The sequence below is a fragment of the Erpetoichthys calabaricus genome, chromosome 4, assembly GCF_900747795.2.
Source record: "Erpetoichthys calabaricus chromosome 4, fErpCal1.3, whole genome shotgun sequence".
Lineage (NCBI taxonomy): Eukaryota > Metazoa > Chordata > Cladistia > Polypteriformes > Polypteridae > Erpetoichthys > Erpetoichthys calabaricus.
In genome coordinates, this window is record NC_041397.2 from 14,598,408 (window position 1) to 14,614,268 (window position 15,861).

Here is a 15,861-nt window from a genome sequence, read left to right on the forward strand (position 1 = left end):
CAAACTCGATTGAGGTGAAATGATTAGAACATCCTTGGTCCACCCCTTTGCCCACCAAGTATACCGTAAGCATTATTGTCTCAGTAGGGCAACAAAAGCTTTTAATAGGGTTGTTGATGAAAGCCTTATTTATTAATACAGCAGCAGGGTCTCCTGCCTGATCTGGTGGCTTAGGCACAGAGTTCTAAACGATGGTAGTGGTGTGGCTATTTGAGTCAAATGTGCTTCGCCTTAGTATGAGTGAGGGAATTACTGTTAACATGCCCTGCTTGGATTTGCCATGCAGCCCTTCTTGTAGCAATGAACATAATCTTTTTGTTTCTTTTCAGGCTTTCACAGGATATGCAGGACTATGGTTTAATAATTGATGGAGCAACTCTGTCTTCAGTCATGAAGCCTACAGAAGATGGGAGCTCTGGAAACTACAAAGAGATCTTTCTGGAGATTTGCAGGAACTGCAGTGCTGTCCTGTGCTGCCGAATGGCTCCACTACAGAAAGCTCAGGTCTGCCTTTATTGTAGTTGACCTATGTGTAGAGCTACAGCTATGGCCACTGTTGGGCAGAATACTCTTAAAAAAAGTATTTAAATACTGAATACTGAATTTACAGTCCTTAAAGTATTCAGATTTATATTTTGATTGAATACTCAAAATGTGTAACTTATTCTGAATACTTTATGAATACTTTTAGTGAAATGTCAAGCAAAATGACACCTTTTATTGGCTAACTAAAAAGATTACAATATGCAAGCTTTTGAGGCAACTCAGGCCCCTTCTTCAGGCAAAATGTAATACAGAGACTGGAGTTCCCTCTGTTTATATACACACACTAGGACAAGAAACAACATTGGTAAATCTTCAAGTGAGGAATCTTAAATGTAAAAAATTAATAGACTTCTTCAGGCTAGGGTTCATTTAACAAGAGAGAGGAGAACAATGTATGGTCAAGATCTTAAGATAACTGTCCAACAAAGTCTTTTGAAGTTTCTAATTAGTTTTTCAATACAATGTTGGTCAATAGTCAGGTTGTCTGTGTCAGTCTGAAAGATGCAAACAATCCTCATACCTGGCCAAAAACTCTTGTCTCTATTTAAGCCATGTTGTAATGTATTAAATTTTAGCATGAGTTTAACTTCCCATTCTTTTCTCTCTTGCTGTGTTCTGAAGTTGCCTATAAGCACTGCGACTTTAAAGTCCCTGTCATAGTGTCCATGGCTGTTGAAGTGGGCTGCTACAGGAACATCTGTGTTACCACGTTTAATGTGGAACCTGTTTAAATTCATTCTCTGGCGGAGTGTTTGTCCAGTTTCTCCCACATAGAGTGCAGTGTCAGGACATTTCATGCACAGAAATAGGTAGACCACATTCGATGATCTGCAGGAAAATGATCCCTTTATGTGATGTTCTAGTCGGCAGTGTGGTATAACTATACGGTCTGTATTATAAATATGGGCACATGTTTTACATCTTTTCTGTAGGCAGGGAGATGTGCCATTTTCTGTTGGTTCACTTAGAAAGCTTTGGACAATTAGTTGCTGAAGGTTTGGTGGTTGTCTGCATGCCAGGAGAGAAGGTTCAGGGAATATATTTTTCAGTGTTTGGTCATTGTTTAGCATTAGCTGAAGTTCTTTTATAATTTTTCAAAGTGCTTCAAAATGTGGGTTCTAGGTGACAACAAGCGGGTTGCGGTTCCTGTTGTCTTTAGTTTTACATTCCAGAAGGTTGTCTCTGGGTATGGCAGTAGCTCTTCTTATTTGAGTGTCTGTTGTTTTGGGGGTATAACCTAGTCTGTTGAAATCTTGTGTGAGCTCCTGCAGTTGTTTATCCCGGTCTGTCGGGTCTGAGCAAATACAATTGTACCGTATTGCTTGGCTGAAAATAATGGAGTGCCTTATATGCTTGGGCTGGAAGCTGTCACTTCTTAGGTAGGTCCGTCCGTCTGTTGGTTTGTGAAAAACAGAAGTAAAAGGGTGTTGTCTTTCAGTTGAATGGCGGTGTCAAGTAAGCTGACTTCTGTTTTTGAGTAATTCAGCTTCAGCTTTATGTTGGGGTGAAAAGATTTATATTCATTATGAAAATGGAGGAGGTCCTTCTCACTAGCAGTCCAGATTATGAAGATGTCATCTATGTAACGGAGATACAACATTGGTTTTAAGATGCACATTGACATGAAATCTTCCTCCAATTTTGTCATAAATAGGTTTGCTAAGATTTTATTGATTGATGAAAAGCTCCCACACTTTTATTTTACGAGTGATGTATGACAGACTTATTTTTTACTTTTTAGTACACTTTTTAACTTAATATAAGCATGTTTTTTAAAAAGTATTTTATTTTATATATATATTATATATATATATATATATATATATATTATTTTGAACTTTTTAGTCTTGGGTTTCTTTTAGTATAACTTTGTAATTAATATTTTAACATTTCCTTTAATATTTCTATCTGGTACTAGCGCCATCTATTGGTGAAATCTTGAACTATTCTTCACATGAAAATTTCATTTCTTAATTAACACGGATCAATTAGTGAAACTGATTATTGATTCATGTATTGTCATCAGAAGTAAGAAAGTGTGCAAAACTTCAAGTCATTTGGACAATAGGAAGTGGGTTAAATATCGATGACAAGATTTGTACCAGACAACAAAGAGGTGTTGTTAAAAGTTCTTAAAACAAGTTAAAAGAAGCGTGGTAATAATAAAATAGACTTCAGTCTCACACAAAACAGAAGCTCTGTTTGAACTGTTCGTCAAAAGCAGGGGAAACCAACTTTTCAATAAACATTTATTAATAAAAGTTGAATATTTGACCAAAAAAATTTACTGTAGCTCATAATGTGTTTTAACCATTTCACATAGTTGAGTTGTTCTTCTTTTAAGAATCAAACAAAATCATCATTAAAAAAAAAAAACAAAGTTCGGTTATTCATTCTACATGGCATAGTTACAATTAACTAACCTGCCAACTAAGTAATTCACTAAAATATTAGTATTTGCATTTAACCTATGGCCATCTTCACATATAATTTCAATCAAATCAAGCCTTTGAAGAATTGCTTTAACCACTTTTTGTTTTTGGAAACCATTTTTCTCACAGAAGCAAAGAGTGGACATTTAATTCCCCCCTTTTACACATTCTCTTCATTTCGGGCATCTTCTGTAATAAGAGGCAAGCACATGTGCGTATAAATTCCAGATTGCGCATTTTGCATTGTCTGTGTCTTATCTGCTCAAAGTAGTGAGAAATCAAGCAAAATGACCCCTTTTATTGGCTAACTAAAAAGATTACAATATGCAAGCTTTCAAGGCAACTCAGGCCCCTTCTTCAGGCAAGATGTAACTTCTCACTACATCCATAATGGCTAACACAGTACAACACCCTAGTACTGTACTTATCTGCTCAAATAAAGTCAACCACAGGTCACCTGTTCAAATCCCCTTTTAACTTTATGGCCTGTTTCAAGCTTCAGTTACACTTCAGTTAAAAGCAAACAGAATAGCCAGAATTGGCAGCGTGTCGCAAACCGTTTTATAGTTTCTCCACATCTATAGCTCAATGCTTGAAACATCAACTGCTACTCATTAAATATGGCGCAACAACACCCTTGGAAAACTGGGTAAAGACAACACGATTTATGAAAGAGTTTAGCTCGCCTAAAACAGCCAGAATCAGAGGTGTGTTGCAAGACATTTTGCATCTACAGTGCTACACGAGAGAGGGAGCGAAAGAGCAAGCGCTAGGCTTCCTAGTAGTGATGGGCGATACTGTTGATTTTCTTTTCGATACAATACCATGTGATATTGAGGCCAGTACTGCTGATACCAACACCAATACTGATCTAGCCAGAGTGTCATCTTGCAAGAATGGTTAATCTTCCATAAAAACTTTCAGTATGTGTGGATATCAAATAGTCACATTTTAAAGACTTTGCATTAGTTGACAACAACAACAAGCGTTTGGGTTACATTTTCTTCTTGTAAAACAGGTAAAAAGCGTTTCATTTTTTGGCTTAAAAAATAATTTTTTAAAATTTATTTTATACTGGAAAACGTGCAAAATACTATAAGTACACAGTCAGAAGTATGAAAAAGTAAAATAATGATGCAAATACCAAGGAGTGTCATTTTTGGATTCCGTTGGGTCCGTTTCAATTGCACTGCCTGAAGACAGACTCACTTCGTCATCACTGCTGAGCATATCACTGTCAAGATTATGCAACACTTTGGCTGCTGAAAAACGTTTTTTTTATGAGAAGCCATTATTACTAGGAATGCCAACAGGTGAGAGGAGAAGACGTGCCTATACTGTTGCCTGGGTGACACTTGGAACTACCGCTTTTAGCATTGTTTTTACAGCCCGACTGAAGTAAAGCGAATATCGAGTAAATTTTTTATTTTTTACAAAATGGACATACTAAATATAGAGAGTCTGACAATGTGTTCTAGGTATGTCCATTCATCAAGCTATAAATGTATTATACTTCTCACTAAAAAGAGACATTGATTTGTTTTTCTATTCAAACACTTACAACAACCCTAAATCAATTTACAGTACTAACACTACCTGGGTACTGCCTGCTTTTCTGGAAGGCTTCTTTAAGAGTAGACTACAGCCCTTTGGCAACCGTGCCAGGCTTCTCAGCCTGAGTGTCTGTGTTCTCTTCTGATCGCCTCTGTTGTAACTCCTCCTGTTCAGCAACGTGACTGGCTTCCATGTGTTTTACCAAGTGCTGGTGCTGCCCCAATAATGTATGGTCTTCTGACATGTATCACTTTTTGCTTTATTATTGTTTAGTGGAGTAAAATAACTCCCATCAGCACTTCGCTATCTTTCGGCCATTGCCTCACATACACAGTCCTACTGCTTTGGTTGGTGGACCGCAGCACTGCTAGTGTGAAAGCAGGGTGATGAAAAGTGCAGAAGGAAAAGTCGCTCCCGTTTTATACAATATGACAAATTTAATTTAATAATCATGCTGTTACCATCAAATGCTTCTTAAAAGTAATTTCTAATAAACTTGCAAATTATTGAAAATGTGTAATATCAATATTTATAATGTGAACATCGATGTTTAAATTAAAGGTCAGGATCGGAGACATCGATATTTTAGTATCAATCCGCCAATCCCTGCTTCCTACCAGAAACATTTAGAACCAAATCTTCCTATGCTTGAACATTAAATTAACCGGAGTGCAAGTAGCAAACGAACAAGACAAGAGATGAGCAATGCTGAAACAATGAATGCTGGTCAGAGACTGAGGATCTGTGAACTGCCGGAGAACACAGTAATATGATTCAAGGACATACATAATTCACAAATTTGAAAAGTATAATAAAAATCTCGCCATTCTTCACTGCAAAACGTTTTTCTGTATCTGGAAAGAAAACAATACCACTCATAGCCAAGGTACTGAAGGTGTACAGTATATAAATCAAACAGTCAAAGGTCTGACAATAGTTATCTATATTTTACAAATCCTTTTGATCTCGTAATATTATGGAAATAAACACTGCATTCTTAAAGTCCTTATAGTTAAAACCTCTGCCATGATCGTAAGTTTCAGTAATGAAACTGGTCTTTAAGTTGCACACTCAAGAGGATATTTATTCTTTGGAAAGAGAGTGAAGTGAGCAAAGCCTGTCATAGAGTTACTGGTAAATTATTGTATTCTCTAGCTTACTCAAATATAGCTATTATCAAGGTGACAAACTTAATGTATAGCTTTTTACTGAATTCAAGTACTGTAGGTAGCCATCTGGACCCGAGTATTTCTGTTTTATAAAGAAATTAGCATTCTCTATTTCAATGAACCTCAGTTGTTTTTCTTGCCATTCTAAATGTGGTGTACTGACCTGCAACAATTCTGTTTTATCAAGGAATTTGGTAGTGTATGTGTCACCATCACTACACTCCAATGTGTACACTGCCTTATTATATTCCTTAAACATATTAATTCAGCGGTCTCCAAACTTTTTCCCCCTGAGAGCTACTTTTATAAAATGAAAATGGCCAAGAGCTATTCATGTTTTCTAACATTTATTCTCATAGCTTATTTCAACCCAAACAAACTGAAGAAGCTTGTTTTGCCTGAACATTTACAAAATGTTGGTGTCCACAACATTTTGTATTAAAACATCACAAAAAATATTTAGTTCACCTAAAGTGCATTTTGTATGTCTGTATGCATTTTCTAGTGTATCTCACACTATTGAATTAAAACATGAATGCTGTCAAAACAAAACAATGCAATTCCAAATACACAGATATGACTTATTCATTTGTCATTTTGTTCCATGTCACTGTGTCACTTTATTCACATGTCCAGTTGCGTGTGTGATGTGTTTTTCAGTTAGTCAGATGACTGGCACTGCATGGAGTCAACAAGAGAGGCAGGTGTGTGGTGGAGTGGAGCCACTGAGGTTCACTCTTATGGAGTCATTTCAATGTTCATCTGTCAGTCTTGTTCTGAACTTCATTTTAGTTATATGGTGCGTAATAACAAAATGTGGGTTGTAATGTTAATGATTTCTTAAACCTTTTTGCTCCTGGTGCTCACATTCTGTGAACAGTAAGAATTCCACTCTCTGTCCCAATGAAGGATTGTTCTTAATACTTTGCATAGATTACCCTAGAGCAGTCTTCATCAAAATTGTTGTATAAACTCTTAAGAAATGTGCAGTAGAAGTACTGGGGTGTGGAATTAAAAATTAAGCAAGAAGATAAACCTTCAAGATCACATTCTTTTTATCAGTATGAATGACATTACAAGTAAATTGTGAACTGTGAAAAAAACAGCAAATGTTTTAAAATTTAGAAAATACAGCGATCCCTCCTCGATCGCGGGGGTTGCGTTCCAGAACACCCCATGAAAGGTGAGAATCCGCGAAGTAAAAAGCATATGTTTATATGGTTATTTTTATATATTTTAAGCCCTTATAATCTCTCCCACACTTGTAAACATTTCCCGCACAGTTATACAGCATGAACCCTTTGTATTCTCTTAGATATTAGGTAAGATTCGTTGAAATTATGTATGTAAACACACTGGTTATATACAATAAAACCTAAATATTATAGATATCGAGCGTCTCCAATATCACATATGTTACAGCCATTACGATAGACAGGCCACCAGCAATAAATACGTACAATGCAAGAAAAATTGTATACAGTAAAATGTGTGTACAGTGACACTAAACGTACATACATGTACTAAGTACTGTACGTAGAAAATTAATTATGGTTACTCACCAACAATGACACGACGACTTGTCTGATAATGATGAGTTTAATTTTACTGCACAACAAAGGAGAGTGTTACAGCTCTTCTAAAGGAGCCTCTTCAGGCGACTGTGTAGCACCGCCGTTGTTCTTCTTCCGGCAGTCTTCAATCCAAATCCCTAAAGCAGATTCCATCTGGACTACCGACTTATTAAGTCCACTTACAACTCGTTTCACGCCCTGGTTAAAGGACACTGCGGCCATAGATCTTATATTCTTTTCCTCCTTTTTAAATAAAAAGAACCGTGAACTCATTGATGCCATAATGTCATCCTACAGCGGTGTAGCTGTTCCCTTCCTTCAACATATCCAAAACTTTTACCTTTTCGGCAATCATTTGCATCTTCCGTTGGCGCTTGGGCACGGCCCCTGAAGCAGTAGCAGAAGCAGATCGTTTTGGAGACATAACGAAGGGCTTGACTATACACAAAAGTTAACTCTTTACACAGCGAAACATGTTGATGCTGAATGAGCAAGACGAGATTTCCTGGTTAACTCAAAGCGGAATCAAATTCGGCGCTCCGTCACTGAGCCAATCAGCACCCAGGAACTTAACCGTGTGCTCTGATTGGGTAGCTTCTCAGCCATCCGCCAATAGCGTCCCTTGTATGAAATCAACTGGGCAAACCAACTGAGGAAGCATGTACCAGAAATCCGCGAACCAGTGAAAAATCTGCGTTATATATTTAGATATGCTTACATCTAAAATCTGCGATAGAGTGAAGCCGCGAAAGTCGAAGCGCGATATAGCGAGGGATTACTGTAATTATAAGAGAGTGGTAGCTTTACTCTTACAGTAAAACAAGGCTTAGAATTTCCTTTTGGAAAAATAACAGATTGTTGCCATGGCCTAAGTCTTGCTGTCTTCATTAGTACATTTTGACTGTCAGTCTGCCAGGCCCCGTTGGCATTTTTGCATTTAACTCACTTAGCTCCAGGCTGTCTTGTTAGGCAGCAAACAAAACAACACTTTAGTTGCAGTGGATGACTCAGGCATTAAATGATTTAGTTAAAGCAGAGGTCAACTGTATCCTGGCCTGGCCTTATTTCTTACTTTACCTAATGTGGCGACATTTGCAAAGCACTGACTAGTCGCCCATTAACAAACAGTGCTACAGCAAGGTTATAGAGCAAAAATTGTGAGAGAGTGTTCATTCAAATATACAATATTTGAATCTAGTTTAAGCCTTTTCATTCATGTACAAGTTATATACATTACAGTCCAAGGATGCCATTAATGTTTTATTTTTATCATTTGTGTTGATGTGCAAATCTTGTTGAATCATATTTAGAGAAAAAGTTTTCCATATTAATTAACCATAGCAAAAACAGTGTGCTGCAATGCAACCCCACCTGCTTTATTATTATTATTATTATATTTTTTTGCTTTGCAATGGACTATTTACCAGGATTGATGCTTGTATTACATGGTTTTCAGAGTGTTCTTTTTTTTTTTTTTTTACTTTTAATTTGTTAATTAGAGAAAACCTACAACTTTCAGATGAATCACGTGTCACACACTTGAAAACACAATGATCCCCTCTGCACTACTTTTACTTGTAAACCGCATGTAAACCACAGCAAAATCACTTTTGATTGATAAGGCACACTATTCTGTCACCATGTTTGTTCAACCTGCTATTGGATAATGTGCTGAGGGAGGATGATGAAACAGATAATAGTGGAGTAATACTGTAGATAAAAGCAGAGCACTGGTGAGAGGTCCTGAAGACGTGAATGAACCAGTGCTTCTGGCATTGAGTATAACAGCATTAGTAGAGGTGTTGAGAGTATTTGGATTGGAATCAGAGAAACTGGGATTAAATGTAAACATAGCCAAAACAAAATGGATGAAGACTCGTGAACAAGAAGAAATGAACAGATTGGAATATAAAGGTCAAGAGGTGGAAAGTGTAGAGAGATTCACATATTTGGAAAGTGAGATCGAGGTGAAAGGCGGCTGATGAAGATATTAGGTATGGCAGGAGCAGTATTTGTTAAGTTAGAAAGAGGATTTTGGAGATGCAGAGACCTCAGACTGTGGACAACATTATGAGTCTATAATGCACTTATAGTGCTGATAGCCTCATTTGGAATTGAAAGCTGCATATTTAGCCAAACAATTAAGAGAAGACTAGATGTATTTGAACGAAGATGCTAGAGACAGATTATTGGAGTAAAATCGCCAAGAACGATTAGTAATGAGGATTTGAGAGAAAAGACTGGTCAAACGGAGCTGAGGGAAATAGGTGTATCAAGAATGATAAGATGGACAACACATGTATGGTGCATCAACACCTCAAGGATAGCAATAAGAATGAAATGATGGATTCCAGTAGCAAGGAGAAGAGCAAGATGACAAAGAAAGAGGTGGAAATATATGGTGATAGAGAAAGCAAGAGACAGAGGAGCAAGGGGAAGAAACCTGGACAAAGTGGCACAGGATAGAGAGAAATGGAGGAAGCTTTATAACAGGCGGGGACGCAGCATTGAAGATGACAGAAGCATGGCTAACTAACTAAGACACATTATAGATAGTTATTAATCAATTTTTCTTGCTGCCAGCAATGCACTTATGTATTGCAAAAGGCATAATGACACTCTGCCTGTATCTCTTAAGTATAAACTGAGGCACACTTAAACTTTACATGTTCAAAATATGAAACAAACAAACAAACAAACAAACTAAATCTTGTATTGTGATAATTGGTGAGTGCTGCTTCATCATCATTATTTATTTAAAAGATGTCTATTAAAGCAACAATAATGAAAACAAATTCAGCATATCTAAAATGCATTTGAGAAATTATGAGATTTGAAATATACAGAATCAAATTTTAAAGCAGAGCGCAAAAAGCTTAGGCTACAGTTAGTTGAATGACTAGATTTGAAACAGCAGGTTCTTGGACTAGGAACACCTGTTCGATTCCGTGGGTTGGAGCATGCAGAACCAAACTAAACCAAATCTTGAATCTAATAGTCTAAGCTTTACCTTAAAATTTTAATTTTATAAATTCTTTATAGTCACATAAATGCACTTTATGTACAGTATATACTGAATTAATTTTAGAGCCATGATCGTCAATTGCAAGGTTTCTCCTACTCTTTTTTTTTGGAAGGTATGCACTCATCTTTATATATAATACTCTACTGTGGCTGTTTGTTTATCTGTCCAGAATTTTAAATCACCTGTAGCTCGCAAACCGTTTGACCTGAAATTTGGTACACATATACTACGTGACGCCTACTATCCGCTTTCGGGGTGATTATTTTTATTTTATTTGATTGTAGAATCAACTCTTGGTAGGTTGCGGCGCACGCGTATGGGCGCCATTCTCATTCCTACAACCTTCGCCGTCACTTCCCCTACCTCTTCATATCTTAAATCATTCTTGAGGCAGATTGAAGACTTAAGTGACAACTTAAGTGAAAGACTGAACAAAAGTACAAACTAATTGCAACACAAACACTGACTTAATCAGTTTTAACGTGAAAAGATGCAGACAAAAGAAGAGAAGAAGTGGGCTGCTAGGGTACAGAAAAGAAGCGCATCAATCTCTGAGCAAACAAATGCTAAACTACAGAGAAAGAGTATGAAAACTATGAATGCTCAAGTCAAGTGTATTCGTGCAGTGTGCCATTACTGGTCTGAATATAATGGACATGGCTGACTCTGCATTTTTTGATCATAATCTACAAAAGTGATGAAACAATCTACTTGATATATTTTTTTCCATAATAAACTTTATTTACTAAGTGTTTCAAAACAACCATTTTGACCAGACATTCTCATGGCTCAACTCTTAATACTGTGAAGCATGGGGCAGACCACTGTGTTGACTTGGACACATGGTTACTAGGGTTATTAAATTGGCATACTTCAACTGGAAAACACTGCATTTTTAGTATTTATTAGTATAACAACTAAAATGTGACTAATTTAGTGAAGACACATGCAAGACACATTTGATTAGTATGGGAGAGAAGGGATGGGATGCTGCTTCCAGTTATGAGTAATTAACTGCAGGTATAGTCAGTTCAGTTTGATGGTTTCTGGTTTTAGCAGTTTAGGTTAGATTAGATAAACTTTATTAATCCCAAGGGGGAATTTAGACATATACAGCAGCAGCCAATCAATCTATTGACAAATCAATTTATATAGTGCAGAAATTTCAAAATTAACTTAAAAGAGTATGTCAGGAGGAAACACTGAATTGCCCGATAGCACTGGGCAGAAAAGATCCCCAGAGGTGGAGTGAGCCGGTGGCTAAAAGTGCTCCCAAGAGAATGCCTCCTGGAGGAGATACAGGAGATTTAACATGATGTCATCCAATTCTGCCACCATCTTCTTTTCAACAACAGCTTCCACTGTATCCAGGGTTGGCCCTGTGATGGAGCAGACTTTCCTGATAAGTTTGTTCAGGCTTTGAAAACAACATTTGAAAACAACATTAAAGCTTCTGTGTATGGATTGTGAAAGTAATAGATTAATCTTAAATTGATAAGTCTGATTTTATAATAGTAGCCTTATAATTGGAACAGATTTAACAAAATGACAGGGAGACATTTGAAATCTGAATTAATTTGACTTGTCATATGTGATTTTAAAAATGCGTTGTTACAAAAGCAGTTCTAAAGAGTTTGTGTAAATTCAAGTGTCATAAATAATTAACGGCATTCACCAATTTATGTGACACTGATACTATAATGCTTTACTTATTTTTTATTGTTTGGATTGATTTTATTTATTTTTTGCTTACGGAGCATAAAATGTCAGTGAATATGCACATGACGCTGAAATCCTCCCCAAAGCTAAAAAAATGTGTTGTTTCACTGGGTTGAAATTCCCCTGCCACAAATATAATTTAGCCCCTCAAGGCATATGGTAGGTCTCCCCTGCAAAAGCAACACTCAAGAGAGGCAATTAGAGCAAAAGGTGCTCCTGCTACCCCTTGAATGTGCCTGCTGTTCCACTTTGAATTCTGCTTCATCAGAACATCAAACAACACAGTAGGGCCATGTCCTCAGTTCATCAATGGCTAGGAATACACGATCAGCCTGACTGTCTCTGTCTATTACGCAACTTTGGACATCCTTTTTTAAAATACGAATATGACATAACAGTTGCAGCAGACAGAAGCACCTGTTTTACAGAATCAATAACATCACTAGCAAGCTGCAATAACATTTCATATTACACATTCTGTTAATATCTCCACAGCAGTGAAGGCTTTCTTGTACTTAGCCAGTATCCGTGAGGCCTACAGGGGAGCACTTGTTGCCTGTTTTTATCGAGTTTGTTAATACAGGAGTGTTATCCTGCCATGATCGTGGTTTGCTTTCAAGACCTCCATTTTCCAGTAACTGGCAAAATGCTTTTTAAATGTTACTTTCTGGCTAATTACTAAAGGTTACATGATTGGGTACAACCACTAGGGATTTTCATGAGGCATGAAGCGAATAATATTAATTTAAATGACATGAATAATGACACCACCAAAAAGATTTCAGAACATCTTATGCACGATGGGTGATTAAATGGGAGTGAATTTTTAAAGTGTGTGTGTGTGTGTGTTTTGGAGTTTAGAGTTTGGGTTAAAATTTGTTCTGTGAGAGTTTGGCCTCCGACCAAATCTGCCTTACAAAATGTATAAGGAAAAAAAATGAAATAATGTAGGCATTTTGGTTTTTAACTTAAACAGACTAGTTACATTTTGAAAATGCCCTTATTTTGCAGATTGTGAAACTTATTAAAGCTTCAAAGGAGCATCCCATCACACTTGCCATTGGTGATGGGGCAAATGATGTCAGCATGATTTTGGAAGCTCATGTTGGGATTGGTAAGTCACTGTCAACATGGTTTCTTATGGTTAGCCCAGGTTCTAAAAGGGTTAATAACTGACGGATTTCCAGATTATGATAAATTTTGTTGATATTTCTTGGAAAAGCGAAAACATTCACTGGCAGAAATTGCTAATGTGGGGGAATGACAGCAGAAACAGTCCATTTATTCTAATCGATGTATGGCACTAACTGCAAGAATTGATTTCAAGTTAAGTTTTGCTTGAGAAAAGCCTGCATGTGTAAAGCTGGTGGGAGTTGGCATGTGGCCTCATCTCTTTTTCCCAGGCACCCACAAACCACATGGTACATAACCCAGCCAACTTGCATACATAGATACAATCAAACAACAAAGAATAAAGCAAATAATAAGCAAAAGTAACTAACATTAATAAATCAATCAAGGCTGATCAAAATAGAAGTAAAACATGAATTTGAACCCCAGGCATAGGGATGTGGTGGGGGAGAACCCTGGCTGAAAGACAACAGAGGCTAATTTAGTCCTGTAACTCAAGTTAAACTTCAATTAAAAACCCTCACAGCTGGTACACTCCATTTTCATCATAGTAACAAATACATTTTTGATGCATATAAATATAATGACATAATTGGCATGTCTGTATTTTGCTTGAAAAAAATTAAAGAAAGCAAGATTTCATTTGAGTCATGGGCCTTTTCTCTACACCCCTTCATGCCTATAAACATAATGTTCAGTGGCATACGTGAAAACCTACACATTTGCTGGTGCATTCTGTATTACTTTTACTTTTTTATCATCTTATCAGGAATTATGGGGAAAGAAGGTCGGCAAGCTGCAAGGAACAGTGACTATGCAATTCCAAAATTTAAACACTTGAAAAAGATGCTACTGGTTCATGGCCATTATTACTACATTAGAATAGCAGAACTAGTGCAATACTTCTTCTATAAGGTAAGGTTTAAGCATTCTATAAAGCTCCTTACATGGTCATCATCATCTCAATTAAATCTGCTTAATTCATGCCTATCTTGACAGCATTAAGCACAATACAGCAATAGAGAAACCAAACCTGGATTGGCATTAGTTCATCATAGTACTCCCCTGTAGCCCAAAAGGCAGTGTGGTGTAGTGGTTAAGACTTTGGACTTCATACCCTGAGGCTGTGTGTTCAAATCCAGCTATTGATTGTGTGTGAATATGAGCAAGTCACTTCACTTACCTGTATTCCAATTAGGAAAGAAAAAAAGAGAAAAGACATGCAACAAATTGTGTCTCTCAAATGGTACAAGTCACCCTGAAAAAAAGGTTTCAGCCTAATAATAAAAACAATAAATTAAATACTTTAAAGCAGTGCACATACAAATTTGACTTGCAAGTTCTTCACAGCCCCTGAGCAGGATGCACATTCAGCACTTAGCCTGCAATACCCAATGACGGGTCTTCTGGAAGCTGATGGTACTGTACACTTATTCCTGCTAGGGGAACTGTAATGGCTCACACAATGTGTGAAGTATTTTTATAGGACCAGGACATACTGTAGATATATACAGTGTAGCATGCAAAAGATCGGGCACCCTTGCCCCCAAAATGTCTGTTACTGTGACTATTTAAGTGAGCAGAAAATGAACCGATCACCAAAAGGTGTAAAGTTAAAGATGACACATTTCTTTTCAGCATTTTTATGCAAGATTGGTGTTGTGGTAGTTCAGCCCGGACACAAACAGGCAGACACAGAATGTCCCGAAAACACACACGTTTTAATTAAAGTTCCAGCTCACAACACAGTGACAGTGCACCAAACACCCTTAACAAGTCAGTCTCTTCCGTCTGGACTTCTCCTTCTTCCTGCCTTTACTCCTCTCCTCCCAAGCTTTGTCTTCTTCCTCCCGACTCCAGCTCGTCTACTCAAGGGACCCGGATGTGCTCCAGGTGCTCTGCGACGGTCTTCTGGTGGCACTTCCTGGTGTGGCGGAAGTGCAGCATGAGCACCGGAAGTACTCAGGGTGTCCCTGGAATTCCTTCCGGCAGCACTTCTGGGTGTGGCCCCATACAGACCTGGATGGCTGCCCTCTCGTGGTCCAGGGGAGGTATAGTCCCTCTTCTGGTCCTTCCAGGCATCCCAGCTAGGAATAACCCCTGGCCGTCTGCCACAGTGTATTGTGTTTGTTTTGTACAGCTGTATAGTGAAAAAAGGAAAGGAGCAGAATGCAGATGTTTGGGCATCCCAAGATATTTGAGGTCTCATATAACTTTTTCCAAGGTCTCAGACCTTCATTAGCCCATTAGGGCTATGGCTTGTTCAGAGTCATCTTTAGGAAATTCCACACGATGCAAATAAATAAATAAATTCTCTAACACCTCAAATCTTGTCCCAAAAATCAGCAGCCATGGGCTCCTCTAAGCAGCTGCCCAGCACTCTAAAAAACAAAAGAATTGATCCTTACAAGCAGGGAAGTCTAGAAGAAGATAGCAAAGCGTTTTCAGGTAGCTGTTTCCTTAGTTCTTAATGTTATTAAAAAATGGCAGTTAACAGGAATGGTGGAGGTCAAGTTGAGGTCTGGAAGACCAAGCAAACTTTCTGAAAGAACTGCATGTTGGATTGCTAGAAAGGCAACTAAACGCCCCCCCCCCCCATTTGACTGCAAAAGACTCTGGAGTGGTGGTGCACTGTTCTACTGTGCAGTGACACCTGAACAAATATGACCCGGTAGAGTGAGCAGAAGAAAACCTTTCCTGCATCCTAGTTA

The 15,861-nt window shown here is 37.7% G+C and overlaps 1 protein-coding gene across 5 annotated transcripts in view; it reads left to right on the top strand.

The window, feature by feature from the left end:
* The window catches only part of atp11a (ATPase phospholipid transporting 11A), a 238,339-nt gene that overhangs the window by 192,594 nt on the left and 29,884 nt on the right, over positions 1 to 15,861 (top strand). For all 5 annotated transcript variants that reach the window (XM_051926330.1, XM_051926331.1, XM_051926332.1 and 2 more), the window contains exons 20-22: positions 330 to 504; positions 13,031 to 13,133; positions 13,920 to 14,065. In XM_051926330.1, coding sequence (XP_051782290.1) covers positions 330 to 504; positions 13,031 to 13,133; positions 13,920 to 14,065 — 424 coding nt within the window. The remainder of the gene's footprint in view (positions 1 to 329; positions 505 to 13,030; positions 13,134 to 13,919; positions 14,066 to 15,861) is intronic.